Consider the following 26,302-nt stretch of genomic DNA (forward strand, 5'->3'; position numbering starts at 1 on the left):
ATGGCTGTTTTGTGGCTGGTGCTGCTAGGAGGAATGCTCACATTCTTCCTGGGAGTCTTTGTATGGGTTTTCATCCAGCACCTTCTCACTGTTGAAATTCCATCTACCCTGAAGCATCCAGTCAAGTTAAGAATTTTGCATTTCAGTATCCAGTACCTGATAACTTTGGTGAGTCTTGGGCTCCACCATGAGTTGGAGACACTCTTTGTACCTTACTTTTCTCCTCTCATTTCTCTCTCTTCATTCTCAAGATTCTCCTAAGACTGGGGTTAGGGAAGTCTTTTGTATCCTACCCTTCACCTTCCTTGCCCCTTTTCTCCCCCTATTTATTTATTTGTTTGTTTGTTTGTTTGTTTGTTCGTTCATTCGTTAATTCATTCATTCAATTAACAATTCAGATGTTGCCCCCTCCCAGTTCCCTCTTCAAGAGTTCCTCATCCCATTCCTCTTCACTCCTGTCTCTGAATAGGATGCTTTCCCCCAACAGGACTCGCCCCTCTCTGGGGCCCCAAATTTCTCAAGGATTTGGGACATTTTGTACCACTGAGGCCAGACAAGACAGTCCTTTTCTGTGTATGTGCCCATGGCTAAGTGGGCAGAGGGAATTTGAAGAGTTCTCCCACTTTAATTTTTATGCATTTCCCCATCTTTCTTACTTCCTCCTTTTCTTTTTTCTCTTCCCTCAACTTTCAACTTTCTATTTTTATTTTCTATTAAGGTATCAGCTCTCATTGTAGACTGGCCTGGCCTTGACCCAATACTTGCAATCCCTACTCCATCTCCTGAGGACTGAAACCACAAGGAACATCACTACCCTTGTCTATGAAGCTCTTTTCTGAGGACTAAGAAATAATTTCAGTCCCAGTTGCTGCATTAAAGCCTGATAGATCTAAAAGCACCTTCAGCCACAGCACCCTCTTCCCAATTTTTCATGGCTATGTCCCGAGAATATTTCCTTACATCCACATGAGGCTATGAAGATAGAGATTAATTTACTCAGCTTTGGCCCAAATACTGTCTTTGATGACATTCATATGATGGATTTATCCAGCCCTCTAGTGTAATTGCACTGGACAGTTGTGCTTTGAGATGGCCATCTGGGCTGAAAATTGGGGACAGGGAACTACACATGCTGAGAGGTACAACAGATGTGGAAAATAGTTTGTCCCATATGAGAAGTAGGCTATAGGATTGAGTGCTCATGTCCCAGTTCTGAGTGGAATCCTGGCAAAGGCCAGAAAGTTCATCAGAAGACAGCTGATGAGAACTGCAGGGGGAATTGCAACAAGTGTTCAGTCAGGCTGAGCAGCATTGCTGCAGTGTTTTCACTAACTCAACAGTTCTTGGCTAACTTCTCTTTGCCTCTGAGTCCTCATAAGATATGAAGCAATGACATTTGAATCACCAGGTTGCTGAAAGCATAAGATGGCACTTGATAAGACTTTAAATGTTTTGATAAGTGGTAAAAACTTACATTCTTCTCCTTTGAAGAATTTCTATCATGAACAATGGGTCACTTTAGAGAAACAGGCAAGGGTCACAGGTTAATTTAAGCTCCTGGCACTACAAATGAGGATGTTGGTTCTCCCAAGGCACAGAAATATGTGTAAATTTCCAACCTTACTGCTTCAATATATAAACAGTTCTTAAGCTAAATACCTGCTGATAGTGACTTGCTACATGTGCTCCCAGAAGATAAGCTTTTTAGAAAAAGGCAGGCTGCCAAGTGATATCAACGAATCAGGGTATATTAAGTTACAATAAGACTAGACGCATCGTTCATAAGGCTGGACAAGGCAACCCAGTAGGAGAAAAGGGTCCTAAACAAGACGGAAGACTCAGAGACAGCCCCTGTTACCAGTTTTAGGAGTTCCAGAAAACCACCAAGCTACACAACTGCAGTGTCTATACAGAGGATCTAAGTGAGACTCATACAAGCTCTCTGACTGTAAAATCAATCTCTAACAACCTGCATGAGGCCTGATTACTTGGTTCTGTGGCTTTTCTTGTGGTGTTCTTGATTCTTCTGGCTCCTATAATTCTTTCTTCCTCTATTCCTCAGGATTCCCTGAGCTCTGCCTAATCTTTACCTGTGGCTCTCTGTTCACATCAGTTGCAGGATGAAACTTCTCTGGTGACAATTATGCTAGGCTCTGATCTATGAGTTTGCCAAAAGAATAATTTCCTTGATTACCCCCCCAAGTTTTCCTATCACAGAAGTTGTAGTGTGTCACAGTGTGTCCTACACTATACACATATGCCCATATATCTTCACTTGCCAATGTTCATCACAACATGTTATTGGTCAGGTTGGACATCTCGGGCTTCTATCACATAAAAATTGGATCCTTACTGAGACACCTTCTGGCAATTCTGCTGTTGCCCTGTGTCATGAAGATCCTGAAGCTTTGGGTCAGCAGGACCAACCTTTTCATGAACTCCAACAGTTCAGACATATAGATTTCAGAATGAGCCAATGCAAATCTGCGCCTGGATGGTAGCTGAGCTGGTCAGAATCCTGGCTCTCCCTTATTTGTACCATCAGGGAGAGCTCTCCAACACTGTTCTGGCTAGGCTACCCAATCTAAACATTGGCTGGTGAAAAGGTCAACTCTTCTGCTCTTTTGTCCTTGGGACTGTGTAACCCACACCCAGATTTTTAGAATCAGCTCCTAGTCAAGGCACAGGGCCTACTCTCTCAAGTGATGCAGCTGGTGAGGTGTTGGTCCAGCTCTCTCACTCTTACAACCTCAGTTCTGACTCTCCTGTGCCTTCACCACCAGGGCCAATTCTACTGTGTTGTCCAGGTGAGGTTCAGGGCCTGCTCCTCTGGAACTGTGTCTGTAGACCAGGCTGGCCTCAAACTCAGAGATCTGCTTTCCTCTGTATCCCCAGCGTTGGGACTAAAGGCATGTGCCATCACTCCTGTTTAGACCTGTTCCTCTGAATGCTATAGCCAGTGAGGGGCAGGGATAATTCTCTCACGTTGATGAACTTGTGTTTAGCTCTCCTGATATGAAATGGGGTGAGGGGTGAGTCAGGGGAGAACATCAACCCCAAGCCTACTGCCCCTCATGGCAGATGAGTGGTGTGTTTAGATATCACTGGTGCTAATGTTTTGAGCCAGCTCACCTGTATCCCTGCCACCAGGGCCAGCTCTACTATGCTTCACAGTGAGGTATAGGTCATATTCTCCTGCTCTTATGACTCTGAGGCCAGCTGTCCTGACTGCCACAGGTGGTGAGTGGTGATGGAGGAGGGGAGTCATTATCTCTGCATCCGCACCACCTCATGGCAGACTAGTGGCAGGGTCAGCTCTTCCACACTCATACCCTGGAGCTGGTCATCTGTGCTCTAGCCAACAAGGCCAGCTCCATTCTCCTGCCTGGGTGAGATGCAGGACCCAGTCTTCTGAGGGCTGCTACTGGTGAGAATTGGGGCCATTTTCCAAAGTGCTTCAGCCAGTGAGGGTTCTTCTGCACAGCCTTTGGATTTTTATATGGTCCTAGTTGGTGGCCCAAACTATGGATGTTCCCATGGTCTATAGTGGTAATATGATCCATGGACATCTACACTGGCCCAAAACATTGTGAGGTCATGGACTCAGAGATAGTCAGCAGCAGCAGTATGGGCTGGGACTTCACAATGGCTTCAGGTGGCAGGGATGGCTATTCAAAACCAGTTATTCCTCTCTGCTCTCTTGTATCCAGTTCTGTCTCTCCTCATAATGTTCAAACTGTTCTGCTTCTCCTTATTTTTCACTTGTCCACTGCATGTTGGGGCAGCATTTGATACTCTAGCATGCAGGGATCATATCTGAGTAGGGCTTTTGAATACAATTCTTCCCCAGCAACACACATAGCACCTCTGGCACTGTGAAAGATAGCCAATAAAGAGAGAACTTCCACCTCCACCCCAGCTTTATTTCTCTATATACTACAGTCAGACAATGTGGTCTTTGTAGCAATAGTCTCACTATCTAGGTCTGGCACGTATTCAACAGCAGTGGTAAGAGCTTTTATGTTTTATGGGCCTCACCTGCTTTCCTGGCCAACATCTTATAGGGAGGCAGCCCGTCCCTGGAACCTGGGGTTTTTACTTTAGAGAATCTGTAAGCTCTGTCAATGCCCTTTTCACCCCTGTAGCAGGTTGCCTCTTGTACTTAACATCTTGAAGTGTTGTTTTAATAGTCTATTAAAAAATTATGGGCTGGAGAGATAGCTCAGGAGTTAAGAGCAGTGGCTGCGCAGAGAGCTCATAAGCAACACCCCATGAGCAAACTTGAGCCTTGGGACCACAGGTAAGACAAACCTTCCTGCTCCAAGCGACCTGCCTGGTGAACTCAAGACACGGGCCCACAGGAACAGCTGAAGTCCTGTAGATAGGAAAAACTACATGCCCGAAAGCAGAACACTCTGTTCCCATAACTGGATGAAAGAAAACAGGAAAACAGGTCTACAGCACTCCTGACACAGAGGCTTATAGGACAGTCTAGCCACTGTCAGAAATAGCAGAACAAAGTAACACTAGAGATAACCTGATGGCGTGAGGCAAGCACAGGAACCCAAGCAACAGAAACCAAGACTACATGGCATCATCGGAGCCCAATTCTCCCACCAAAGCAAACACGGAATATCCAAACACACCAGAAAGGCAAGATCTAGTTTCAAAATTATATTTGATCATGATGCTGGAGGACTTCAAGAAAGACATGAAAAACTCCCTTAGAGAAACACAGGAAAACATAAATAAACAAGTAGAAGCCTACAGAGAGGAATCACAAAAATCCCTGAAAGAATTCCAGGAAAACATAAATAAACAAGTAGAAGCCTATAGAGAGTAATCACAAAAATCCATAAAAGAATTCCAGGAAAACACAATAAAATAATTGAAGGAATTGAAAATGGAAACAGAAGCAATCAAGAAAGAACACATGGAAACAACCCTGGATATAGAAAACCAAAGGAAGAGACAAGGAGCCGTAGATACAAGCATCACCAACAGAATACAAGAGATAGAAGAGAGAATCTCAGGAGCAGAAGATTCCATAGAAATCATTGACTCAACTGTCAAAGATAATGTAAAGCAGAAAAAGCTACTGGTCCAAAACATACAGGAAATCCAGGTCTCAATGAGAAGATCAAGCCTAAGGATAATAGGTATAGAAGAGAGTGAAGACTCCCAGCTCAAAGGACCAGTAAATATCTTCAACAAAATCATAGAAGAAAACTTCCCTAACCTAAAGAAAGAGATTCCCATAAGCATACAAGAAGCCTACAGAACTTCAAATAGATTAGACCAGAAAAGAAACTCCTCCCATCACATAATAGTCAAAACACCAAAAGCACAAAATAAAGAAAGTATGTTAAAAGCAGTAAGGGAAAAAGGTCAAGTAACATATAAAGGCAGACCTATCAGAATCACACCAGACTGTTCACCAGAGACTATGAAAGCCAGAAGATCCTGGACAGATGTCAGACAGACCCTAAGAGAACACAAATGCCAGCCCAGGTTACTGTATCCTGCAAAACTCTCAATTAACATAGATGGAGAAACCAAGATATTCCATGACAAAACGAAATTTACACAATATCTTTCTACAAATCCAGCACTACAAAGGATAGTAAATGGTAAAGTCCGACATATGGAGGCAAGCTACACCCTAGAAAAAGCAAGAAACTAATCGTCTTGGCAACAAAACAAAAAGAAGAAAAGCACACAAACATAACCTCACATCCAAACATGAATATAAGAGGAAGCAGTAATCACTATTCCTTAATATCTCTCAACATCAATGGTCTCAACTCCCCAATAAAAAGACATAGATTAACAAACTGGATACACAATGAGGACCCTGCATTCTGCTGCCTACAGGAAACACACCTCAGAGACAAAGACAGACACTACCTCAGAGTGAAAGGCTGGAAAACAACTTTCCAAGCAAATGGTCTGAAGTGGCCATTCTAATATCAAATAAAATCAAATTTCAACTAAAAGTCATCAAAAAAGATAAGGAAGGACACTTCATATCCATCAAAGGAAAAATCCACCAAGATGAACTCTCAATCTTAAATAACTATGCCCCAAATACAAGGGCACCTACACACGTAAAAGAAACCTTACTAAAGCTCAAAACACACAGTACACCTCACACAATAATAGTAGGATATTTCAACACCCCACTCTCATCAATGGAGAGATCATGGAAACAGAAATTAAACAGAGATATAGACAGGCTAACAGAAGTCATGAACCAAATGGACTTAACAGATATTTATAGAACATTCTATCCTAAAACAAAAGGATATACATTCTTCTCAGCTCCTCATGGTACTTTCTCCAAAATTGACCATATAATTGGTCAAAACACGGGCCTCAACAGGTACAGAAAGATAGAAATAATCCCATGCTTGCTATCTGACCACCACAGCCTAAAGCTGGTCTTCAACAATAATAAGGGAAGAACGCCCACATATATGTGGAAGTTGAACAATGCTCTACTCAATGATAACCTGGTCAAGGAAGAAATAAAGAAAGAAATTAAAGACTTCTTAGAATTTAATGAAAATGAAGGTACAACATACCCAAACTTATGGGACACAATGAAAGCTACGCTAAGAGGAAAAGTCATAGCTCTGAGTGCCTGCAGAAAGAAACAGGAGAGAGCATATGTCAGCAGCTTGACAGCACACCTAAAAGCTCTAGAACAAAAAGAAGCCAATACACTCAGGAGGAGTAGAAGGAAATAATCAAACTCAGAGCTGAAATCAACCAAGTAGAAACAAAAAGAACCATAGAAAGAATCAACAGAACCAAAAGTTGGTTCTTTGAGAAAATCAACAAGATAGATAAACCCTTAGCCAGACTAACGAGAGGACACAGAGAGTGTGTCCAAGTTAACAAAATCAGAAATGAAAAGGGAGACATAACTACAGATTCAGAGGAAATTAAAAAAATCATCATATCTTACTATTAAAACCTATATTCAACAAAACTTGAAAATCTGCAGGAAATGGACAATTTCCTAGACAGATACCAGGTACTGAAGTTAAATCAGGAACAGATAAACCGGTTAAACAAGCCCATAACTCCTAAGGAAATAGAAGCAGTCATTAAAGTTCTCCCAACCAAAAAGAGCCCAGGTCCAGACGGGTTTAGTGCAGAATTCTATCAGACCTTCATAGAAGACCTCATACCAATACTATCCAAACTATTCCATAAAATTGACACAGATGGAGCACTACCGAATTCCTTCTATGAAGCCACAATTACTCTTATACCTAAACCACACAAAGACCCAACAAAGAAAGAGAACTTCAGACCAATTTCCTTTATGGATATCGTCGCAAAAATACTCAATAAAATTCTGGCAAACCGAATCCAAGAGCACATCAAAACAATCATCCACCATGATCAAGTAGGCTTCATCCCAGGCATGTAGGGATGATTTAATATATGGAAAACCATCAACGTAATCCATTATATAAAAAAACTGAAAGAACAAAACCACATGATCATTTCATTAGATGCTGAGAAAGCATTTGACAAAATTCAACACCCCTTCATGATAAAAGTCCTGGAAAGAATAGGAATTCAAGGCCCATACCTAAACATAGTAAAAGCTATATACAGCAAACCAGTTGCTAACATTAAAGTAAATGGAGAGAAACTTGAAGCAATCCCACTAAAATCAGGGACTAGACAAGGCTGCCCACTCTCTCCCTACTTATTCAATATAGTTCTTGAAGTTCTAGCCAGAGCAATCAGACAACAAAAGGAGGTCAAGGGGATACAGATCGGAAAAGAAGAAGTCAAAATATCACTATTTGCAGATGATATCATAGTATATTTAAGTGATCTCGAAAGTTCCACCAGAGAACTACTAAAGCTGATAAACAACTTCTGCATAGTGGCTGGGAACCGGGAAAGGGAATAACACTCGAAATGTAAATAAGAAATACTCAAGTTAATAAAAAAATTATATTGTTTTAAGCAATAAAATATAATAATAAAAAAATAGGATATTACTCAACTGTTCAAAAAAAAAAAAAAAAGAGCATTGGCTGCTCTTCCAGAGGCCCTGAGTTCAATTCCCAGCAACCATATGGTGACTTACAACCATCTCTAATAGGATCTGATGCCCTCCTCTGGCATGTAGGTATACTCACAGATAGAACACTAATAGACACAAAAGTAAATAATAAAAAATAATTTATATAGGTCCAGTCAGACTGTTTGGTAGGGGGATATGTCATTGAATCTGCTTGTGTTCACCCCAGCGTGGCACAGTAGTATGTAAAATGACCACTCTTGTCACTGTTTAGGCTCTGTGGATGCTAATACAACTGAATTGTGTGAGATGCTTCAAGTGACTTTCATACATATAGGATTAGATAGAAATGCTTGCAAGAATCCAGTGGAAGTGTCCACATGGGCATATTTTCATTACACCTTGAAACCCATAGGCTCTCTACAATGTACTGTCATGACTTACTTATCTCCCTTATTCACATCTGTTCTACACCCCGGAGTAAAGGTGTACACAGCTCTTTATCTTGTCCTATGGTTATCTAAGACTTCAAAAAATAAAAGATCTTAGCAATATTAAAAGTATTTTGTGCCTGTCTGTTCCAATTCCATGTTATTCCTCTCTCTTTTTTTTAGAATTTTTGTTTTTTTATTTTGTTTTGTTTTGTTTTCGGAGCTGAGGACCGAACCCAAGGCCTTGTGCTTGCTAGGCAAGTGCTCTACCACTGAGCTAAATCCCCAACCCCTATTCCTCTCTTTATCAAGTTAGTTGTACAGTGAGTAGGCAGCATGGCAAGGTTGAGTGTGAAAGCCTGCCAATCTCCCAAGAGTCCAAGATTAGCTACAACTCTTTTACATTTGTAGACACTGTGTGTTGTAGAATTTTCTCAATTACTTTTTCTGGTGTCATACTTCTCTTACTGGACCATAGCAAATTCCAAGTATTTTACAATAGTGTCTGGTCCTTGTACACTGTGGGAATTTGTTTCTCATTCTCCATCCTTATGCCTTTAGGTGCACCTGTGTGCCATTTAAATGCTTTTCCAAACTGACATCTATGTGTGGTGCTTTTTGTTTTCTGTAGTTTTTTTTTCCGAGGATGAGTAAGGCAATAAAAGATGGTCCTGGGTCACCATCCCATGACAAATATTAGGACTATGTAGGTTTCCGTAGGGTATGATTCTCAGGGTTGAATGTTGATTGTTCCAGGTGAATGGAAATTGACTTTGAGATACAGGAACTAAGAGAACACTGAAATGCTAAAAAAAAAAGTATGATAAGGTCTAATAGTTTGAAAATGTTTTACTGCTTGCCTTAATATCTGGTTCTCTCATTTTGAGTCACTTTCATGGGGTTTCTATCCACTTTCTCACCCTTGTGGGCTTGGTGGGATCAATTCAAAATGGTTGATTTAGCTTGAGCCTAGGGACAATGGCTATTCTTCTTGGAGTTTGGGAAGACCTTGATCAATGATACCAGCAATGGCCCATCTTATGTTACATGTTAGTACAAAAAGCAAGCATGCCCATGTTTACAAGTCAGAAAATCCAGCACACTTAACTCCTCAGGAGCCTATATTGAAGATATTTATTACAGTCACCTCATAAAAACTTAACATATGAAGATACCACATCATTTCCACTAACATTTCCCACTTCTTAACACTGGCATTAGCAATGGAATTTGAATGTGAATTTTGGTGGAGGCTAGCACTTCAATCATGGAAACATGTTATTCGGTCAGGTTCTTTAGAGAAAAAAGTTTGAACACTCTCCTATCTGAAAAGGATCAATAGCCATTGATGTCCTCATGACCTCTTTACACATGTATGAAGCAGGTGAGAAATGGTAAACACACCTGAGTGATTCTAAGTGGCTTCAGCAACAACACACTCACTTCACTCTCTCTTATGCCTCAACTTTCTGTCTTTTCTTTTAACTTTCTACAGGGAACCATACTAGAGAAACTGAGAATTTGTTCCATGCCTGCATTTTTACTGTGTATCCAAGACCTAGTAATAATAAAGAAGGATCCCAATATGTTGGTGACTGACACGCGTTTTGGGACAGTGCCTGTGAGGCTGTTCAAGCCCAAAAAAGTGTCTTCAAAACTCCGGCGAGGCATCATATTCTACCATGGAGGAGGTGGAATATTTGGAAGTCTGGGTAAGGAGCTTCCATGTGTGGTTGGGAAGATGGCCCTCAGCAAAAGCAGGAACTTGCACATATTTTCATGAGGGCTTTTCAGGATGGATTAATGCAGTAGTAGGTGGAGTTTCTTTTTCCCTTTAAAGAAAATATTTACTTTGTTTTACTTATTCATTTTATACTCCACTCTCTTCCCTTCTCCTGGTCACCCCTCCCACAATCTTCTTCCCTTCCCCTTCTCCTCTCAGTGTCAGGAGCCCACAACTAGAAGCTAAAAACTAGCAGGTGATCTTCCTGAGATGGGTCTGCCTTAGATTAAAATCTATCATAGATTTACTTCCAAAGGCATGGCCAAGGAGAAATCCATTTTAAGAAAGATTCCTGGTATTAATATTCTTTTCCTGTTATGAAATATATATAACAATCACTAGGTTTTAGCCCAAACTTTTGGACAGATCTCTTCAGAACAATGAAGTAGTATTTTCTTGTAGTGATGTTATATAGACAAATACAGAATAATTCTATAGAATTCCTGATTTGATTCAAATAATTTTAGGAAGAAAGTTTTTAGAGATGGTCTCAATTGCTAGAAAGGTGTAATAAGTTAGAATCAAGAATAGAATTACCCACTCCTCAGAATAGTAAGAAAGGTATACATAATAGGAAATACAATACGCTTTCATAATCACACTAAAAAGAGAAATAGATTTGGGTTAAGGAAATAGACTTTGTGTTCAAGGAAAAACACATTTAGGTACAAGGATAAAGTCACAAGTGTGTACTATCATAAGTCAAGACCATGTAAAAATTGTTCCTTTGATCTTTAATGAGTATATCACATTGAAATACTACTTTGTACTTAATATGGACATCCTTCTGTAACTCCTATTTTATGTAACATTTTATTTCTGAGGTAATTTTCTAAAGAACATTTTGACTATGAAGGCATAAAAAGACCAGAGAAAGGAAATAAGGTTGTTGGTTGAATGGTTTGGCTTGGGAAACGTTGCTTCATCCATCCATCCATCCATCCATCCATCCATCCATCCATCCATTCATCCATCCATCCATCCATTCATCCATCCATCCATCCAAATGGGTCTGTTTGCCTATAAGCTTGTGTGTAGGTATGTATGTGTATATCTGTATCTTATCTTATCTATCTATCTATCATCTATCTATCTATCTATCTATCTATCTATCTATCTATCTATCTATCTCTACATCTCTCTATATATGATATATATATGTTATATATATATATATATGTATGTATATCATAAATACTTCTGGAGTTCATTGTGACAGACCGAGATGGGACCAGCAAGAGTGTGCATGTATGAATGTTTGAATGCATATTTGCCCTTGCATGTTTGCCTGTACAAAATATTTTAATTCTTTTCCTTTCCTTCCTTTATGGTTCAAAAAGAATTAACCAGTTTAGCCAGAGAGGCTTCTGACTGACTCACCAAAAAAAGCGGGGGTGCACTAGCAATAAAACCTTTCATATAATACTCTGCTATTTTATGATGATGTGCTAAACAGTTTCTGGCCTCAGAGGAAATCAAACAGGTGGGTCAGCTACCACAGGAAAGTGACTTAGACTTACATCAGATAATGTTTAATTATAATAAAGCAGCCCTAAATATCTTATAAGATGAAGTCTTACTCCTGCTGATGATCTTCGCTCTCCACTGCCTCAAGAAGAACCAAACAAGAAAGAAGAATCACCGGGCTGCCAACCCACCCCCCAACCCCAGTTGTTCAGGATCCACATGAAGACAAAGTTGCACATCTACTACACATGTGCATAGAGGCCTAGGTCCAGCTTGTATATGTTCTTTGGTTGGTGGTTCAGACTTTGAGAACCCCAGGTTAGTTGACCTGTTGGCCTTCCTGTACAGTTCCTATGCCCTTCAGGACCCACAATCCTACCTTCTATTCTTCCATAAGAATCCCCAAACTCCATCCATTGTCTGGTTGTGGGTGTCTGTATCTGACTGAGTCAACTTCTGGATGGAGCCTCTCAGAGGACAGCATGCTCCTCTCTGCAAGCATAACAGAGTATTATAAATAGTGTTAGGAACTGGTTATTGCCCATGGGATATATCTCAAGTTGGGCCAGTCATGGGTTGTCCATTCTCTCAGTCTGCTCTCTCCCCTGTGCCTACACTACTTTTAGAAAGGATAAAATTTGGGCTGAACCTTTTGTGGGTGCATTGGTGCCTTTATTGCTCCACTGGTGTTCCTTTCTGTCTACAGAAGAAGGCCTTTAGTGAGTCATGGTTAAGGTCATCCCCATTGATCTTGGGCACATCCCAGGTCTCTGTCTCATCCTGGAGATGCTCCACACCTCCTCACTCCCATCAGTTTCAGATTTCCACTCATTTTCATGGCCATTTAGGCATCTCTCCTGTCCTTCTTCATACCTGATCCTGAATCCCCCATTCTTCTACCTACCCTCTCCCTCCCTGTTCCCTTTCTCCATCTGCCTCTAGTGACTATTTTATTCCTCCTTCTAAGTGAGATTTAAGCTTCATCAGTTGGACCTCCGCTATTGTTTAGGTTCTTTTTTTTTAGGTCGCTGGAATGTAACATGGCACCTGTATTTTATGGCTAATATACACTTATAAGTAAGTACATATTACGCATGTCCTTTTGGTCTTGGGTTACCTCACTCAGGATGATATTCTCAAGTTCTATCCATTTGCCTGCAAAATTCATGATGTCTCAGTTTTTAATAACTGAGTAGCATTGCATTGAGCAGATGTACTATATTTTTTTACCCATTCTTCAGTTGAGGGACATCTAGGTTGTTTCCAATTTCTGGCTATTACAAATAAAGCTACCATGAACATAGAGGAGCAAGTGTCTTTGTGAGATGCTGGAGCACCTTTTGGGTATATGCACAGAAGTGGTATAGCTAGGTCTTAAGATAAAAGTATTCTCACTTTTCTGAGAAAACACCAAATTGATTTTCAAAGTAGTTGTACAAGTTCACACTCCCTTCAAAAAATGTAGAAGTGTTCCCTTGGCCCCTCCACATTTTTGTTAGTATGTGTTATCTCTTGAGTTTTGTTATCAGCCATTCTGATGGGTGAAAAAGAGAACCTCAATGTTGTTTTGATTTGCATTTTCTGGATGACTAAGGACTTTGAATATTTCTTTAAGTGTGTCTCAGCTATTTGAGATTCCTTTTTTGAGACTTTTCTGTTTAGTTATATGCACCATTTTCCTTTTTTGATATTGAAAACATTATATATTTTATTTTTTATAAAACACAGGAAAAAAGTTTCTCAATAAAGGCCAACTGTTCTCGTAATAGAAAAGGAAATAAATCAGCAAATGAATGCCATGCTAGTAAGAAGATATAACACCTACTCCCCTACTTTGAAATGAATGCAAATATATTTTAATATTTAAGATAACTGTTACTTAAATCAGTTTTGTTTTGATAAAATCTTTCTATTGCTCTTTATTAGCTTTCCTTCTTCTTAATTGCATATTTTATGTATTTACATTTAAAATGTTATCCCCTTTCCCTTTCCCATTTCTTTCTCCTGCTTCTATAAGGATGCTACCCCTCACACACAGCCACTCCCACCTCACCGCCCTGTCATTTCCCTACACTGGGGAAATGAGCCTTCATAGCACCAAAGGCTTCTACTACTACTATTGATGCCAGACAATGCCATCCTCTGCTACACATGCGGCTGGAGCCATGGGTCCCTCAATGTGTACTCTGGTTGGTAATTTAGTCCGTGGGAGCTTTTGGGGGGCTGGTTGGTTGATATTTAACTTCTTATGTGGTTGCAAACCCCTTCAGCTTCTTCAGTCCTTTGTTTAACTCTTCCATTGGGGTCCATGTGCTCAGTTCAACTGGTAGCTGCAAGCATCCTCATTTGTATCAGTAAGGCTCTAGCGGAGCCCCTCAGAAGACATCCATATCAGGTTCCTGTCAGCAAGCACTTCTTGGCATCAGCAATAGTAACTTGGTTTTGTGGCTGCATATGGGATGGATCCCCAGGTGGAGCAGTCTTTAGACAGCTTTTCCTTCTGTCTCTGCTCCACTTTTTGTTTCTGTATTTCCTCCTGTGAGTATTTTGTTTCCCCTTCTAAGAAGGACTGAAAGATCAACACTTTGGTCTTCCTTCTTCTTGAGATTCATATGACCTGTGAATTATATCTTGGGTATTTCAAACTTTTGGACTATTAGCCACTTATCAGTGAGTACGTATCATAAAAGTTCTTTTGTGACTGTGTTACCTCACTCAGGATGAAATTTTCTAGTTCAATCCATTTGCCTAAGAATTTCACGAAGTCATTGTTTTTAATAGCTGAGTAGTACTTCATTGTGTAAATATACCATATTTTGTCTGTCCATTCCTCTGTTGAAGGACATTTGGGTTCTTTCTAGCTTCTGGCTATTATAAATAAGGCTGGCATGGACATAGTGGAGCATACGTCCTTGCTATGTATTGGAGGATCTTTTGGGTATATGCCCAGGAGTGGTATAGCTGGGTATATCCAGCTCAGGTAGTACTACGCCCAATTTTCTGAAGAACCTCCAGACTGATTTCCAGAGTGGTTGTACCAGCTTGCAATCCCACCAACAATGGAGGTGTGTTCCTCTTTCTCCACATTCACACTAGCATCTGTTGTCACCTGAATTTTTGTTCTTAGTCATTATGACTAGTGTGAGGTGTAACTTCAGGATTGTTTTGATTTGCATTTCCCTGGTGACTAAGGATGTTGAACATTTCTTTAGGTACTTCTCAGCCATGAGATATTCCTCAGTTGAGAATTCTTTGTTTATCTCTGTATCGCATTTTTCTTTTTACAATGTAATGATCTTTTTATTTTTAGGGAATGTCAAAAGTATCATTGCAACAGTTTCTTAAATACAAATAACATTGATCATACCCTCTCCCTCTAAAGAGTATCACAATTGCAAGACATTCCAAATATTTTTTTCATTAATAATTTTTATTTATTTTTTTATTAACTTGAGTATTTTTTATTTACATTTCAATTCTTATTCCCTTTCCCGGTTTCTGGGCCAACATCCCCCTAACCCCTCCCCCTTCCCCTCTATATGGTTGTTCCCCTCCCCATCCTCGCCCCATTACCACCCTCCCTCCAACAGTCACGTTCACTGGGGGTTCAGTCTTAGCAGGACAAAGGGCTTCTCCTTCCAGTGGTGCTCTTACTAGGCTATTCATTGCTACCTATGAGGTTGGAGCCCAGGGTCAGTCCATGTATAGTCTTTGAGTAGAGGCTTAGTCCCTGGAAGCTCTGGTTGCTTGGCACTGTTGTTCATAAGGGGTCTCGAGCCCCTTCAAGCTCTTTCAGTCCTTTCTCTGATTCCTTCAATGAGGGTCCCGTTCTCAGTTCAGTGGTTTGCTGCTGGCATTCGCCTCTGTATTTGCTGTATTCTGGCTGTGTCTCTCAGGAGAGATCTACATCTGTTTCCTGTCGGCCTGCACTTCTTCGCTTCATCCATCTTGTCTAATTGGGTGGCTCTATATGTATGGGACACATGTGGGGCAGGCTCTCAATGGGTGTTCCTTCTGCCTCTATTTTAATCTTTGCCTCCCTATTACCTGCCAAGGATATTCTTGTTCCCCTTTTAAAGAAGGACTGAAGCGTTCACATTTTGGTCATCCTTCTTGAGTTTCATATGTTCTGTGCTTCTAGGGTAATTCAAGCATTTGGGCTAATATCCACTTATCCTTGAGTGCATACCGTTTGTGTCCTTCTGATTGGGTTACCTCACTCAGGATGATATTTTCCAGTTCCATCCATTTGCCTATGAATTTCATAAAGTCATTGTTTTTGAAAGCTGAGTAGTACTCCATTGTGTACATGTACCACATTTTCTGTATCCATTCCTCCATTGAAGGGAGAGTTCATCTTGGTTGATTTTTTCTTTGAGGAATATGAAGTGTTCTTCCTTAAGTTTTTTGATGACTTTTAGTTGAAAATCGATTTTATTCGATATTAGAATTGCTACTCCAGCTTGCTTCTTCAGACCATTTGCTTGGAAATTTTTTTCCAGTCTTTCACTCTGAGGTAGTGTCTGTCTTCTTCCCTGAGGTGTGTTTCCTGTAGGCAGCAGAATACAGGGTCCTCATTCCTTATCCAGTTTGTTAATCTATGTCTTTTTATTGGGGAGTTGAGACCATTGATGTTGAGAGATATTAAGGAATAGTGATTATTGCTTCCTGTTATATTCATATTTAGATGTGAAATTATGTTTGTGTGCTTTTCTTCTCTTTGTTTTGTTGCCTAGACGATTAGTTTCTTGCTTTTTTCTAGGGTGTAGCTTGCCTTCATATTTTGGGCTTTACCATTTATTATCCTTTGTTGTGCTGGATTTGTAGAAAGATATTGTGTAAATTTCTTTTTTCATGGAATATCTTGGTTTCTCCATCTATGTTAATTGAGAGTTTTGCAGGATACAGTAACTTGGGCTGGCATTTGTGTTCTTTTAGGATCTGTATGACATCTGTCCAGAACCTTCTGGCTTTCATAGTTTCTGGTGAGAAGTCTGGGGTAATTCTGATAGGTTTGCCTTTATATGTTACTTAACCTTTTTCCCTTACTGCTTTTAATATTATTTCCCTTTTTTGTGCATTTGGTATTTTGACTATTATGTGACAGGAGGAGTTTCTTTTCTGGTCCAATCTATTTGGAGTTCTATAGGCTTCTTTTATGTTTATGGGCATCTCTTTCTTTAGGTTTGGGAAGTTTTCTTCTATGATTTTGTTGAAGATATTTACTGGTCCTTTGAGCTGGGAATCTTCACTCTCTTCTATACCTATCATCCTTAGGTTTGATCTTCTCATTGAGTCCTGGATTTCCTGTATGTTTTGGACCAGTAGCTTTTTCCATTTTACATTATCTTTGACAGTTGTGTCATGATTTCTATATAATCTTCTGCTCTTGAGATTCTTCTATCTCTCCATTTAGCTTGATGTTGGCTACTGGCTCACTGTATATTGCTTTGGTTATGTTTAGTTATATTCCATGTGTCCCAAGTTTCTCTAATATAGTTAGGATGAAGGGGTATTGAATTTTATTAAAGGATTTCTCAGCATTTGGTGAGATAATCATGTGATTCTTCTCTTTGAGTTTGTTTATATGGTGGATTACATTCATGGATTTTCATATAGTGAACCATTCCTGTGTCCCTTGGATAAAGCCTACTTGATCTTGATGGATGATGTCTTTAATGTGTTCCCGCATTCAGTTTGTGAGTATTTTATTGAGTATTTTTGCATCAATGTTCATAAGAGAAATTGGTCTGAAGTTCTCTTTCTTAAGTCTTTGTGTGATTTAGGTATCAGGGTTACTGTAGCCTCATATAATGGGTTTGGAAGTGTACCTTGTGTTTCTATTTTGTGGAATAGATTGAGTAGTATTGGAGTTAGCTCTTCTTTGTAAGTCTTGTAGAATTCTGCACTAAAACCAAATGATCCTGGGCTTTTTTGTTTGGGAGACTTTTAATTTGTTCCCCTATTTCTTTAAGGGTTATGGGTTTGTTTAAACAGTTTAATTGATCATGATTTAACTTTGATATATGTCATCTGTCTAGAAAATCCATTTTGTTAAGCTTTTCCAATTTTGTGGAGTAGAGGGTTTTGAAGGAAGACCTAATGAGATTTTGAATTTCCTCAGTGTCAGTTGCTATGTTTCCTTTTTTGTTACTATTTTTTTTTTAATTTGGACACTATTTCTCTGTCTTTTGGTTAGTTCGGCTAAGGGATTTTTCTATTTTGTTGATTTTCTCAAAGAAGCAGCTCTTGTTTTTGTTGATTTTTTGTGTTGTTTTCTTTGTTCCAAACTGATAGATTTCAGGCTTGATTTTGATTATTTCCTGACTTCTATTCCTCTTTAGTGTGCTTACTTCTTTTTTCTAAAGGTTTCAGGTGTACTTTTAAATTGCTTATATGAGAATTTTGTAATATATTTATAGGGAAGCTTAGTGATATGAACTTTCCTCCTAGCACTGCTTTCATTGTGTCCCATAAATTTCAGTATGTTATGCCTTCATTTTCATACAATTTTAGAAAGTTATAAGAAAGATACAAATCTAGAAAGATGCAAGGAATTTTCTTGTATCTTTTGAGACTTGGTTTGTGACTGACTATGTGGTAAATGTTGGAGAAGGATTCATGAGGTTCTGAGAAGAATGTATATTCTTTCATGTTTGGGTGAAATATTCAACAGATGTTTGTAAGGCCCATTTGATTTATAATGTCTATTAGTTTCATTTTTTCTGTGTATAGTTTTTGACTGGATGTCCTGTCAGTTGGTGAGAGTGGGGTGTTGAAGCTTCCCATTACTAATGTGTGGGGTTTGATATATGATTTAAGCTTCAGCAATGTTTCTTTTACAAATGTGGGTGCCCTTGTGTTTGGGGCACAGATGTTTACTCCAGTTGCTTCTTGGGTCCATTTGCTTGTAAAAGTTTTTTTCCAGCCCTTAACTCTTAGGTTATGTCTATTTTATAATTGAGGTATGTTTCTTGTATTCAGCATAACAATAGATCCTGTTTTTTTAATCCATTCTGTTAGCTTGTGTCTTCACTGGGGAATTGAGGTCATTGATGTTGAGAGATAGCAATGACCAGTGATTGTTGTTTCGTGTTATTTTGATGTTGTTGTTGTTGGTGATGGTGATGGTGATGGTGATGGTGATGGTGATGGTGATGGTGTGTGTGTGTGTGTGTGTGTGTGTGTGTGTGTGTCCCTTGTTATGGTGGTGGTAGGGAATTAATTATTTCATGTGGGGTATTTTTTGGATGTAGTTATTCTTCTTGGATTGGAGTTTTCCTTTTAGTATATTCTATAGGGCTGAATTTGTGGCTAGCTATTGTTTGAATTTGGATTTGTCTTGAAATGTCTTGTTTTTTCTCTTCATGGTGATTGAGAGTTTTGCTGTGGTTTTCTAGAAGTTGCAGGATATCTGTTCAGACCCTTCTTGCTTTTAGAGTCTCTGTTGAGAAGTCAGGCATAATTCTGATAGGTCTGCCTTTGTATGTTACTTGGTCTTTTCCCTTTACTGCTTTCAATATGCTTTCTTTCTTCTGTAATTTTTTTTGTTTTGATTATTACATGTTTGATGGATTTTCTTTTCTGTTCCAATCTAGTTGGTGTTTTATAAGCTTCTCCTATGTTTTATCAGGGGTCTCTTTCTTTATGTTGTGAAAATTTTATTGTACGATTTTGTCTAATATATTTTCTGTGCCTTGTAGCTGGGACTCTTCATCTTCTTATATTCCTACTATTTTTAGGTTAGTTTTTTTCATGCTATCTGAGATTTCCTAGATGATTTGTGTCCAGAATTTTTGGATTTAACATTTTCTTGGACTGATGTATCAATTTCTTCTATTGTATCTTCTATGCCTGAGATTCTTTCTTCTATTTCCTGTATTCTGTTTGTGATACTTGTATCTAGTGTTCCTGTTCTCTTCCCTAGGTTTTCCATCTCCAGAATTTCCTGACTTTATGTTTTCTTTATTGCTTCTATTCACACTTTCGTGTCTTGTATGGTTTTATTTATTTCCCTCACCAGTTCAATTGTATTTTCCTGTATGTCCTTAAGGGATTTATTTGTTTCTCTTTAAAGACCTCTATCTGTTTGTTATTTTCCTGTGTTTCTTTAATGGATTTGTTCATTTTCTTTTTAAAGGCTTCTATCATTTTTATAAGGTTGGATTTACAGTGATGTTTCTGTGTTTAGGTTGTGTTAGGATATCCAGGGCTTGCTGTAGTTGGGTAGTTGGGGTTTGGAGGTGTCACTTGCTGTAGTTGGGTAGTTGGGGTTAGGTGGTGTCATATTGCCCTGGCTCTTGTTGATTATGTTCTTTTGAGGCCCTTTTGCTACATGGATGGTTTTCATCCCTGGATGTTCTTGTTGTAGTAGATATTGTGAGGGAGCTGAACATTTGATGGTCCTGGTGTGACAGGCCTCTGATGGATATCCTTGGGCTGTATGGTTTCAGATCTGCTGTTTGGTATGTTTCAGGAGCCTCAGGTCTTATGAAGGCGGGTAGAGAGGTGGCAGGAGAGTAGATATTTCCTTGGGATGACAGGCTGCTCTGGGCAGTTTGACTTGGGCAAGAGGGCTCAGAGAACAGGAGGTTGAGTGGGTGAAGGGAAGCTTACTCATTTGGCTCAGGAGTCTGATGGGGGTGGAGAAGAAGGATTTTGAGAATGGAAGTTCCCCTGGGATGGCAGGCTGCTCAGGTCAGCTTAGCTTGGCCCAGAGGACTCAGCTAGCAGGGAAGATGGGTAACAGAAGGCAGCTTACCTGTATGGTTGAGGAGTCTGATAGAGGTTGAAGATAGACAGCAGGAGAATGGAGGTACACCTGGGATGACATCGGATTTTCTTAAAGAAAGAATGGGTCCAGAGCTTGTGGCTCATCTCAGATAGTGGGTTGTAGCTTATATAGCAATGTTTTCTTTCTTTTTTACAATGAAACAAAACCAATACTATTTAATAGAAATATCCTGTCGTCTGAAGGCATTCCTTAACTGCATAGTATATATAGTTTGGATTAACTTACACTTAACTAACAGCAAAGTGACAGAACTGAAAAGTCATCTTAGAAAGCATGGCAGATTTTCTAATTCCTTTTGAAATTTTGTTCCAAATGATCATTTTATTCTGATGTTTGTGCAGATAACTTTTATTTATTGTACACCAGTCTCCCTACTCCACACAACTCACTGAATAGGTGACAACTCCCAGCCCTCGACAGTGACAGGAAAGATTAGCAAGAATTTTAACTTTGGCAAATCAGATATATTAAACCTTTGCTGCAGAAACGCACTGCAGAATATCTGGTTTGTCACTGTAACCAAGATGATCCTTGTTGTTTGCTTTCAAGAAACCTGGGACACCATAAAGATGTTACACTTAAATGACACCCAGTTTCAAGTCCGTGTGTACTTCAGACTATTTTAATGTTCTGCTGAATTATGAAGTCTTAGAGAAAACACTATCCACATGATCTTGGTAGAAGTAAATAGATTTTATTAGAAATACTGTCCTTTCACTACTTCATAGAACTGCTATGTATTCACATACTTCTCTGTCACACTCTCCTTCATTGCCCCTCCCCTTGCATTCCCCTGTCCTTCATAAAAATACATTTCCTTAATTCCAAGTTTTGGTTAGTTTAGTGTACCAGAGTCCCTTATGTTGCTTTTCAAGCTTAAGGCTATCAAGGTCATAAAAGTCAGTTTTGAAAGGTTTCATTTTGGTTCAATCCAAAGCTGTTTGTTAGTCAGTTGATTGAGGTAACTCAGCACTCTAAACAGTGCTGTTGGTCCTTTATTATTTTATTTGATACACCAATATAATGATTGTCAAGATCAAAAGTGATATGTCTTCAAAATACACTAATATATTATTGATATTCTTTTTGATAATCTATGAGTACATTTGGAAATAAACTAACTTTTTGTTTTTATCTCTAGTGGCCAGTAAAACTGTCTAGAATTTCTCTGTATACCAAGGTATTTGACATAAGCATTATGTCTGCCAACTTATAAACAGTAAAATCTGTAACCCAACCTATACTTATGCTAACTAAAGGGTAAATAACTAGGAAGGATAAGACATTTGAATAAGAAATGGTGGAATAATGAAGAAATTTTTCCTAGATTAATGAGTGTTCTTAATTACATTCTATGTTATTCTACTTCTTTGGCTGAAACACAATTTAAACCCTTGTTATAAAATAGCCTATGTAGAACCAAAGTACTAGTAACCTAGTTTATCAATGTGTAACTCTAGTTTTTTCTTTTTGTGTTTGTTTCTTTGTTATTTATTGGATATTTCTTTATTTACATTTCAAAGTTATTCCCTTTCTAGGTTTCCTATACATATAACTTCCCCACCCCTTCTTCTATAAGGGTATTTCCCTCCCAATCCATCCCACCTTATCCCCCCCAACAAACCCCTACATTGGGTCCATCTGTGGCAGGACCAGGGGCTTTTCTTTCAATTGGTGCCCAACAAAGCCATCCTCTGCTACCTATGCAGTTGGAGCCACGGGTCAGTCCATGTTTAGTCTTTGGGTAGTGGTTTAGTTCCTGGAAACTCTGGTTGGTTGGCATTGTTGTTCTTATGGGGTTGTAAGCCCCTTCAGCTCTTTCAATCTCTATTTTGTCCAATGCGGGTCTCATTCTCAGTTCAGTGGTTTGCTGCTGGCATTCACCTCTCTATTTGACATGTTCTGGCTGTATATCTCAGGAGAAATCAATATCCGGTTCCTGTCAGCATGCACTTCTTAGCTTCATCAATCTTATCTAGTTTTGGTGGCTGAGTATATATGGGTCCCGTATGGGGCAGGCTCTGAATGGCTGTTCAACAGTCTCTGCTCGAAACATTGCCTCCACATCCCCTCCTATGGATACTTTTTGTTCACACATTTAAGAAGGAGTAAAGCATCCACACTTTGGTCATCTTTTTTCTTGAGCTTCTTGTGGTCCATGCACTGCATCTTGGGTAATTTGAACTTTTAAGCTAATATCCACTTACCAGTGAGTGCATACATACCATGTGTGTTTTTCTGTGATTGGGTTACCTCATTCAGGATGATATTTTCTAGTTCATTCCATTTCCCTATGAATTTCATGAAGTCATTGTTTTTCATAGCTGAGTATTTCTCCATGAGTAGATGTACCACATTTTCTGTATTCCTACTTCTGTTGAAGGGCATCTCGGTTCTTTCCAGCTTCTGGCTATTATAAATAAGGCAGCTATGAACATAGTGGAGGTTGTGTCTTTGTTATATATTGAAGCATCTTTTGGGATATGCCCAGGAGAGGTATAGCTGGGTTCTCAGGTAGTGCAGTGTCCAATTTTCGGAGGAACATTCAGAGTAATTTCCAGAGTGGTTTTACCAGGTTCAATCCCATCAAAAATGGAGGAGTGTTCTTCTTTCTTCACATCCTCACCAGCATCTGCTGTCTCCTGTTGCTTAGGTTTCTGTGCTTGCCTCTCATCATCAGGTTGTCTCTGATGTTAGTTTGTCTTGCTGTTTCTGACAGTGGCTTGATCCTCCTTCAGGTCTGAGTGTCAGTAGTCCTGCAGACCTGTTTTGCAGTTTTCTTTTAGCCAGTTCTGGGAACAGAGTGTTCTAAGGCCTCAGGCCTCAGGTATGTAGTCACTTTTAGCAGCTGGCTTTCAGCTCTTGGCATAGGCAGAATCTGGAAGGGTCCTGCCCCTGACTATTCCTAGGTCTCTGTGCCCAGGGTGCGCAGATGGCACTATGTGATTACCTCTTGGGTCTGGAATATGTGCAGAGAGTAATCTCCTTTGATTTCTCAGGGGTGTTCACACTTCTGAGGGTCTATTCTCTCCCCCATGGGATTATGGTTCAGGGAGCTGTGTGACTGGTTCAGTTCAGGTCCAGGCACTTACCTGGATCATGTGTCCCTGCAGCTGACTGCTCCTATATTCCTGTGTCCATAGGCACTCTGCAGTTTCCTCTTGGACCAGGGATGTGGGTCAAGTTGGGCAGAAGTGGCAGTCTGTTCTGCAGCCTCAGGATTGTCCACACTTCTGGCTGTTCAGCTCTCTCTCCCAAGGGATTTGGGAGCAGGGAGCTCTGCTCTCAGGTCTGTAGTTCCTCCTGGCGGCTGGCTTTCAGCTCTCCATAGCAATGTTTTCTAAGTGGTCTCCGTCCAGATATGGGCCTCAATGTCCCAGTAGGATTGTCTTGGCATTAGATGTGTTTCTTTCATTCCCTCACCAATTACAGTAGCAGATATCTATGTCTTTTGATAACATTCTCAAATTCATGCACTTTCCTCAGTTTTGGTGGCTCATAGGAAAACCACACTCGCTTTATCTCCTTATTAAACTCAAAATATAGTGTGCTGGCTCCACCACTCAGTTTATGCTTTAGTGTTATCTTCCCACCAGAAGGATCCTACACTCACACTTAAGAACTTGTCACTAGCCTTTCCCATACCTCTGAATGTCATTCCTAATCATGTCCCCTGTGTCTCTTCCTGCTGTAGCCACTGACCTTCTCTAAAGTTCACAGAGAAGGTGTTATCTCTAGGTTCACCAAGGTGGCATCTATCCCTGGCTTTGTGGTAGAATGTGCTTGCTTCTTGTCACAACTATTTACAGTGGGTCTTCTCTTCCAGATGTTTACCATGGCCTAGGCAACTTTCTCGCCCGTGAGACAGACTCAGTGGTCCTGTTGGTGGGGTGAGTGGTCTGATGTAGTTAGTGACTTATTAACAGAAAAGTGTGTTTGTCAAAGAATTTATTTTTGGATTGAAGAGCAGAGAAAGTTGCTCTTGCACTCCCATCCTGCAAAAATATCACACAATATCAATAAGGAATTTAGATAGTATAAAGTCATGGGTAAGCCTTAGCCAAAACCTTATACACAGGGTAAAATTTATTTACGAAGTTAATTAAAATAGAATGAATACATTCTAGGATCACATATAAACCTGTGAGGAATACATGTAAACACTTAAAGAGGAACAGAGTTGACAGATATATAGCTTACCCTGGCCTTCCTCTGAGTGGATGAGTAGTACTAAGATTGTATAATGTTGTTGGGAGGGCAGAGCAGGCCGAAGGTCAAGTAGAAGATGGAGGTCTCTGTGGTGTTGCTTTAGAAGGCATTCAGTCTTTCTCTGCTGATGTGCTCTAATCTCCACTACTGTCTGTCAGTACTTTTGGTAGTTTCTGCAAGTCTGCCACTGTAAATAGCTTCTCGCTGCTCCTTTGCCGAGCAGCCATCTTTGATTCTCATGGCTCTAACTCCACTGCTTGCATGGATTTTCCTACTCTTCTGCTACTGTTCTGCTGCCACTGGTTTGATGTCATCATTGCCAGTATTTCTACCTTGCTGTAACCAGCTCAACTAAAAGAGCTTCCTCATGAAGTAGCCAAGAAAATACATTGAGAGTACTTAGCAGCGATTTTTATCAGTGCTCAACACATGCTCAATACATCAGGTACAGGTGAATCGAGAGAGAGAGATGTGATCAGCAAATTCTCAATGGCCTTGTTTGGATCTTTACGAGCTTTTATGCTTCCTAAGGCAACAGCCTTGAATTGCCCTGTTCCTGTGTGCTCATCAATGAATCATGCATGGTGTGGGATGAAATGGAAATTCCTGACCATCTTTACTCTACATAGGTTTCCTCAAATCCATGTAAGAGAAATGATGATAGACATTTTTTTTATTAGAGACATTTGACACCACATTTTTGGTCTCATGTGAGAGTAGATAATGCTGTTTGCAATGGACTCCAGTGCCTTTTGTGTACATAATATGCCTTGTTCACTCTTTTTCTCCCTAGGTACCGTAAGCTTCCAGACCACCATCATCCTGCTATTCACCTTGATTGCCTGAATGCTTCCATTCACTTCCTGAAGAACCTTCAAACCTATGGGGTAGACCCCTCCCGGGTGGTTATCGCTGGAGAAAGTGTTGGAGGTTGGGTTGTGGCCACTGTCACTCAGGCTTTGGCCTGTCAAGACAAGATTTCCCAGATCAGGGCTCAAGTCCTGATTACTCCAATGTTGCAAGGCGTTAACTTCCAGTTACCATCACAATTGCAGAAACACAATGTTCCATTGCTTACGAGAGACTTAATGATTACATTCTTTTGTAGATACCTAAACATTGATCTCTCTTGGAAAAATGCCATACTGACAGGAGCTTGTGTGCCCCCAGACATATGGAAAAAGTACAATAAATGGCTTAGCTCTGACAACATTCCCCAAAGGTTTAAGGGCAAAGACTTTAGTCCTGAGTTTCTAGGACCTTTCAATGAGACTGCCTATCTGGAAACCAAGCATGTTTTGGATGAAAAAATTTCACCTCTCCTAGCAGATGACAAGATCATTGCTCAACTTCCAGACACATTTCTATTGAGCTGTGAGCATGATATTATCCGGGATGATACCCTACTCTACAAGAAGCGCTTGGAAGACCAGGGGGTCCCTGTAACCTGGCACAATGTGGAAGATGGCTTTCATGGATGTATTATTTTTTTTGATAAGCAGTTTTTCTCTTTCCCCTGCTCCATGAATGCTTTAAATGCTACCATCAGTTATATTAAGGGTATGTGA

The 26,302-nt window shown here is 39.9% G+C and overlaps 1 protein-coding gene across 1 annotated transcript; it reads left to right on the plus strand.

The window, feature by feature from the left end:
• Positions 1-26,302, plus strand: LOC116886230 (arylacetamide deacetylase-like 4). Its single transcript, XM_032887630.1, has 4 exons — positions 1-168; positions 9,977-10,193; positions 24,352-24,415; positions 25,528-26,302. Exons 1-4 carry the CDS (start codon positions 1-3, stop codon positions 26,300-26,302), a joined length of 1,224 nt encoding a protein of 407 aa, XP_032743521.1.

This window comes from Rattus rattus, chromosome 1 (genome assembly GCF_011064425.1).
Source record: "Rattus rattus isolate New Zealand chromosome 1, Rrattus_CSIRO_v1, whole genome shotgun sequence".
Lineage (NCBI taxonomy): Eukaryota > Metazoa > Chordata > Mammalia > Rodentia > Muridae > Rattus > Rattus rattus.

Coding starts and splice junctions, on each gene's coding strand:
- LOC116886230 (XM_032887630.1), top strand. CDS start 1: ATGGCTGTTTTGTGGCTGGTGCTGCTAGGAGGAATGCTCACATTCTTC. Junction 10,194..24,351: donor TGGAATATTTGGAAGTCTGG/GTAAGGAGCTTC, acceptor CTTCTCTTCCAG/ATGTTTACCATGGCCTAGGC. Junction 24,416..25,527: donor TCAGTGGTCCTGTTGGTGGG/GTGAGTGGTCTG, acceptor TTTTCTCCCTAG/GTACCGTAAGCTTCCAGACC.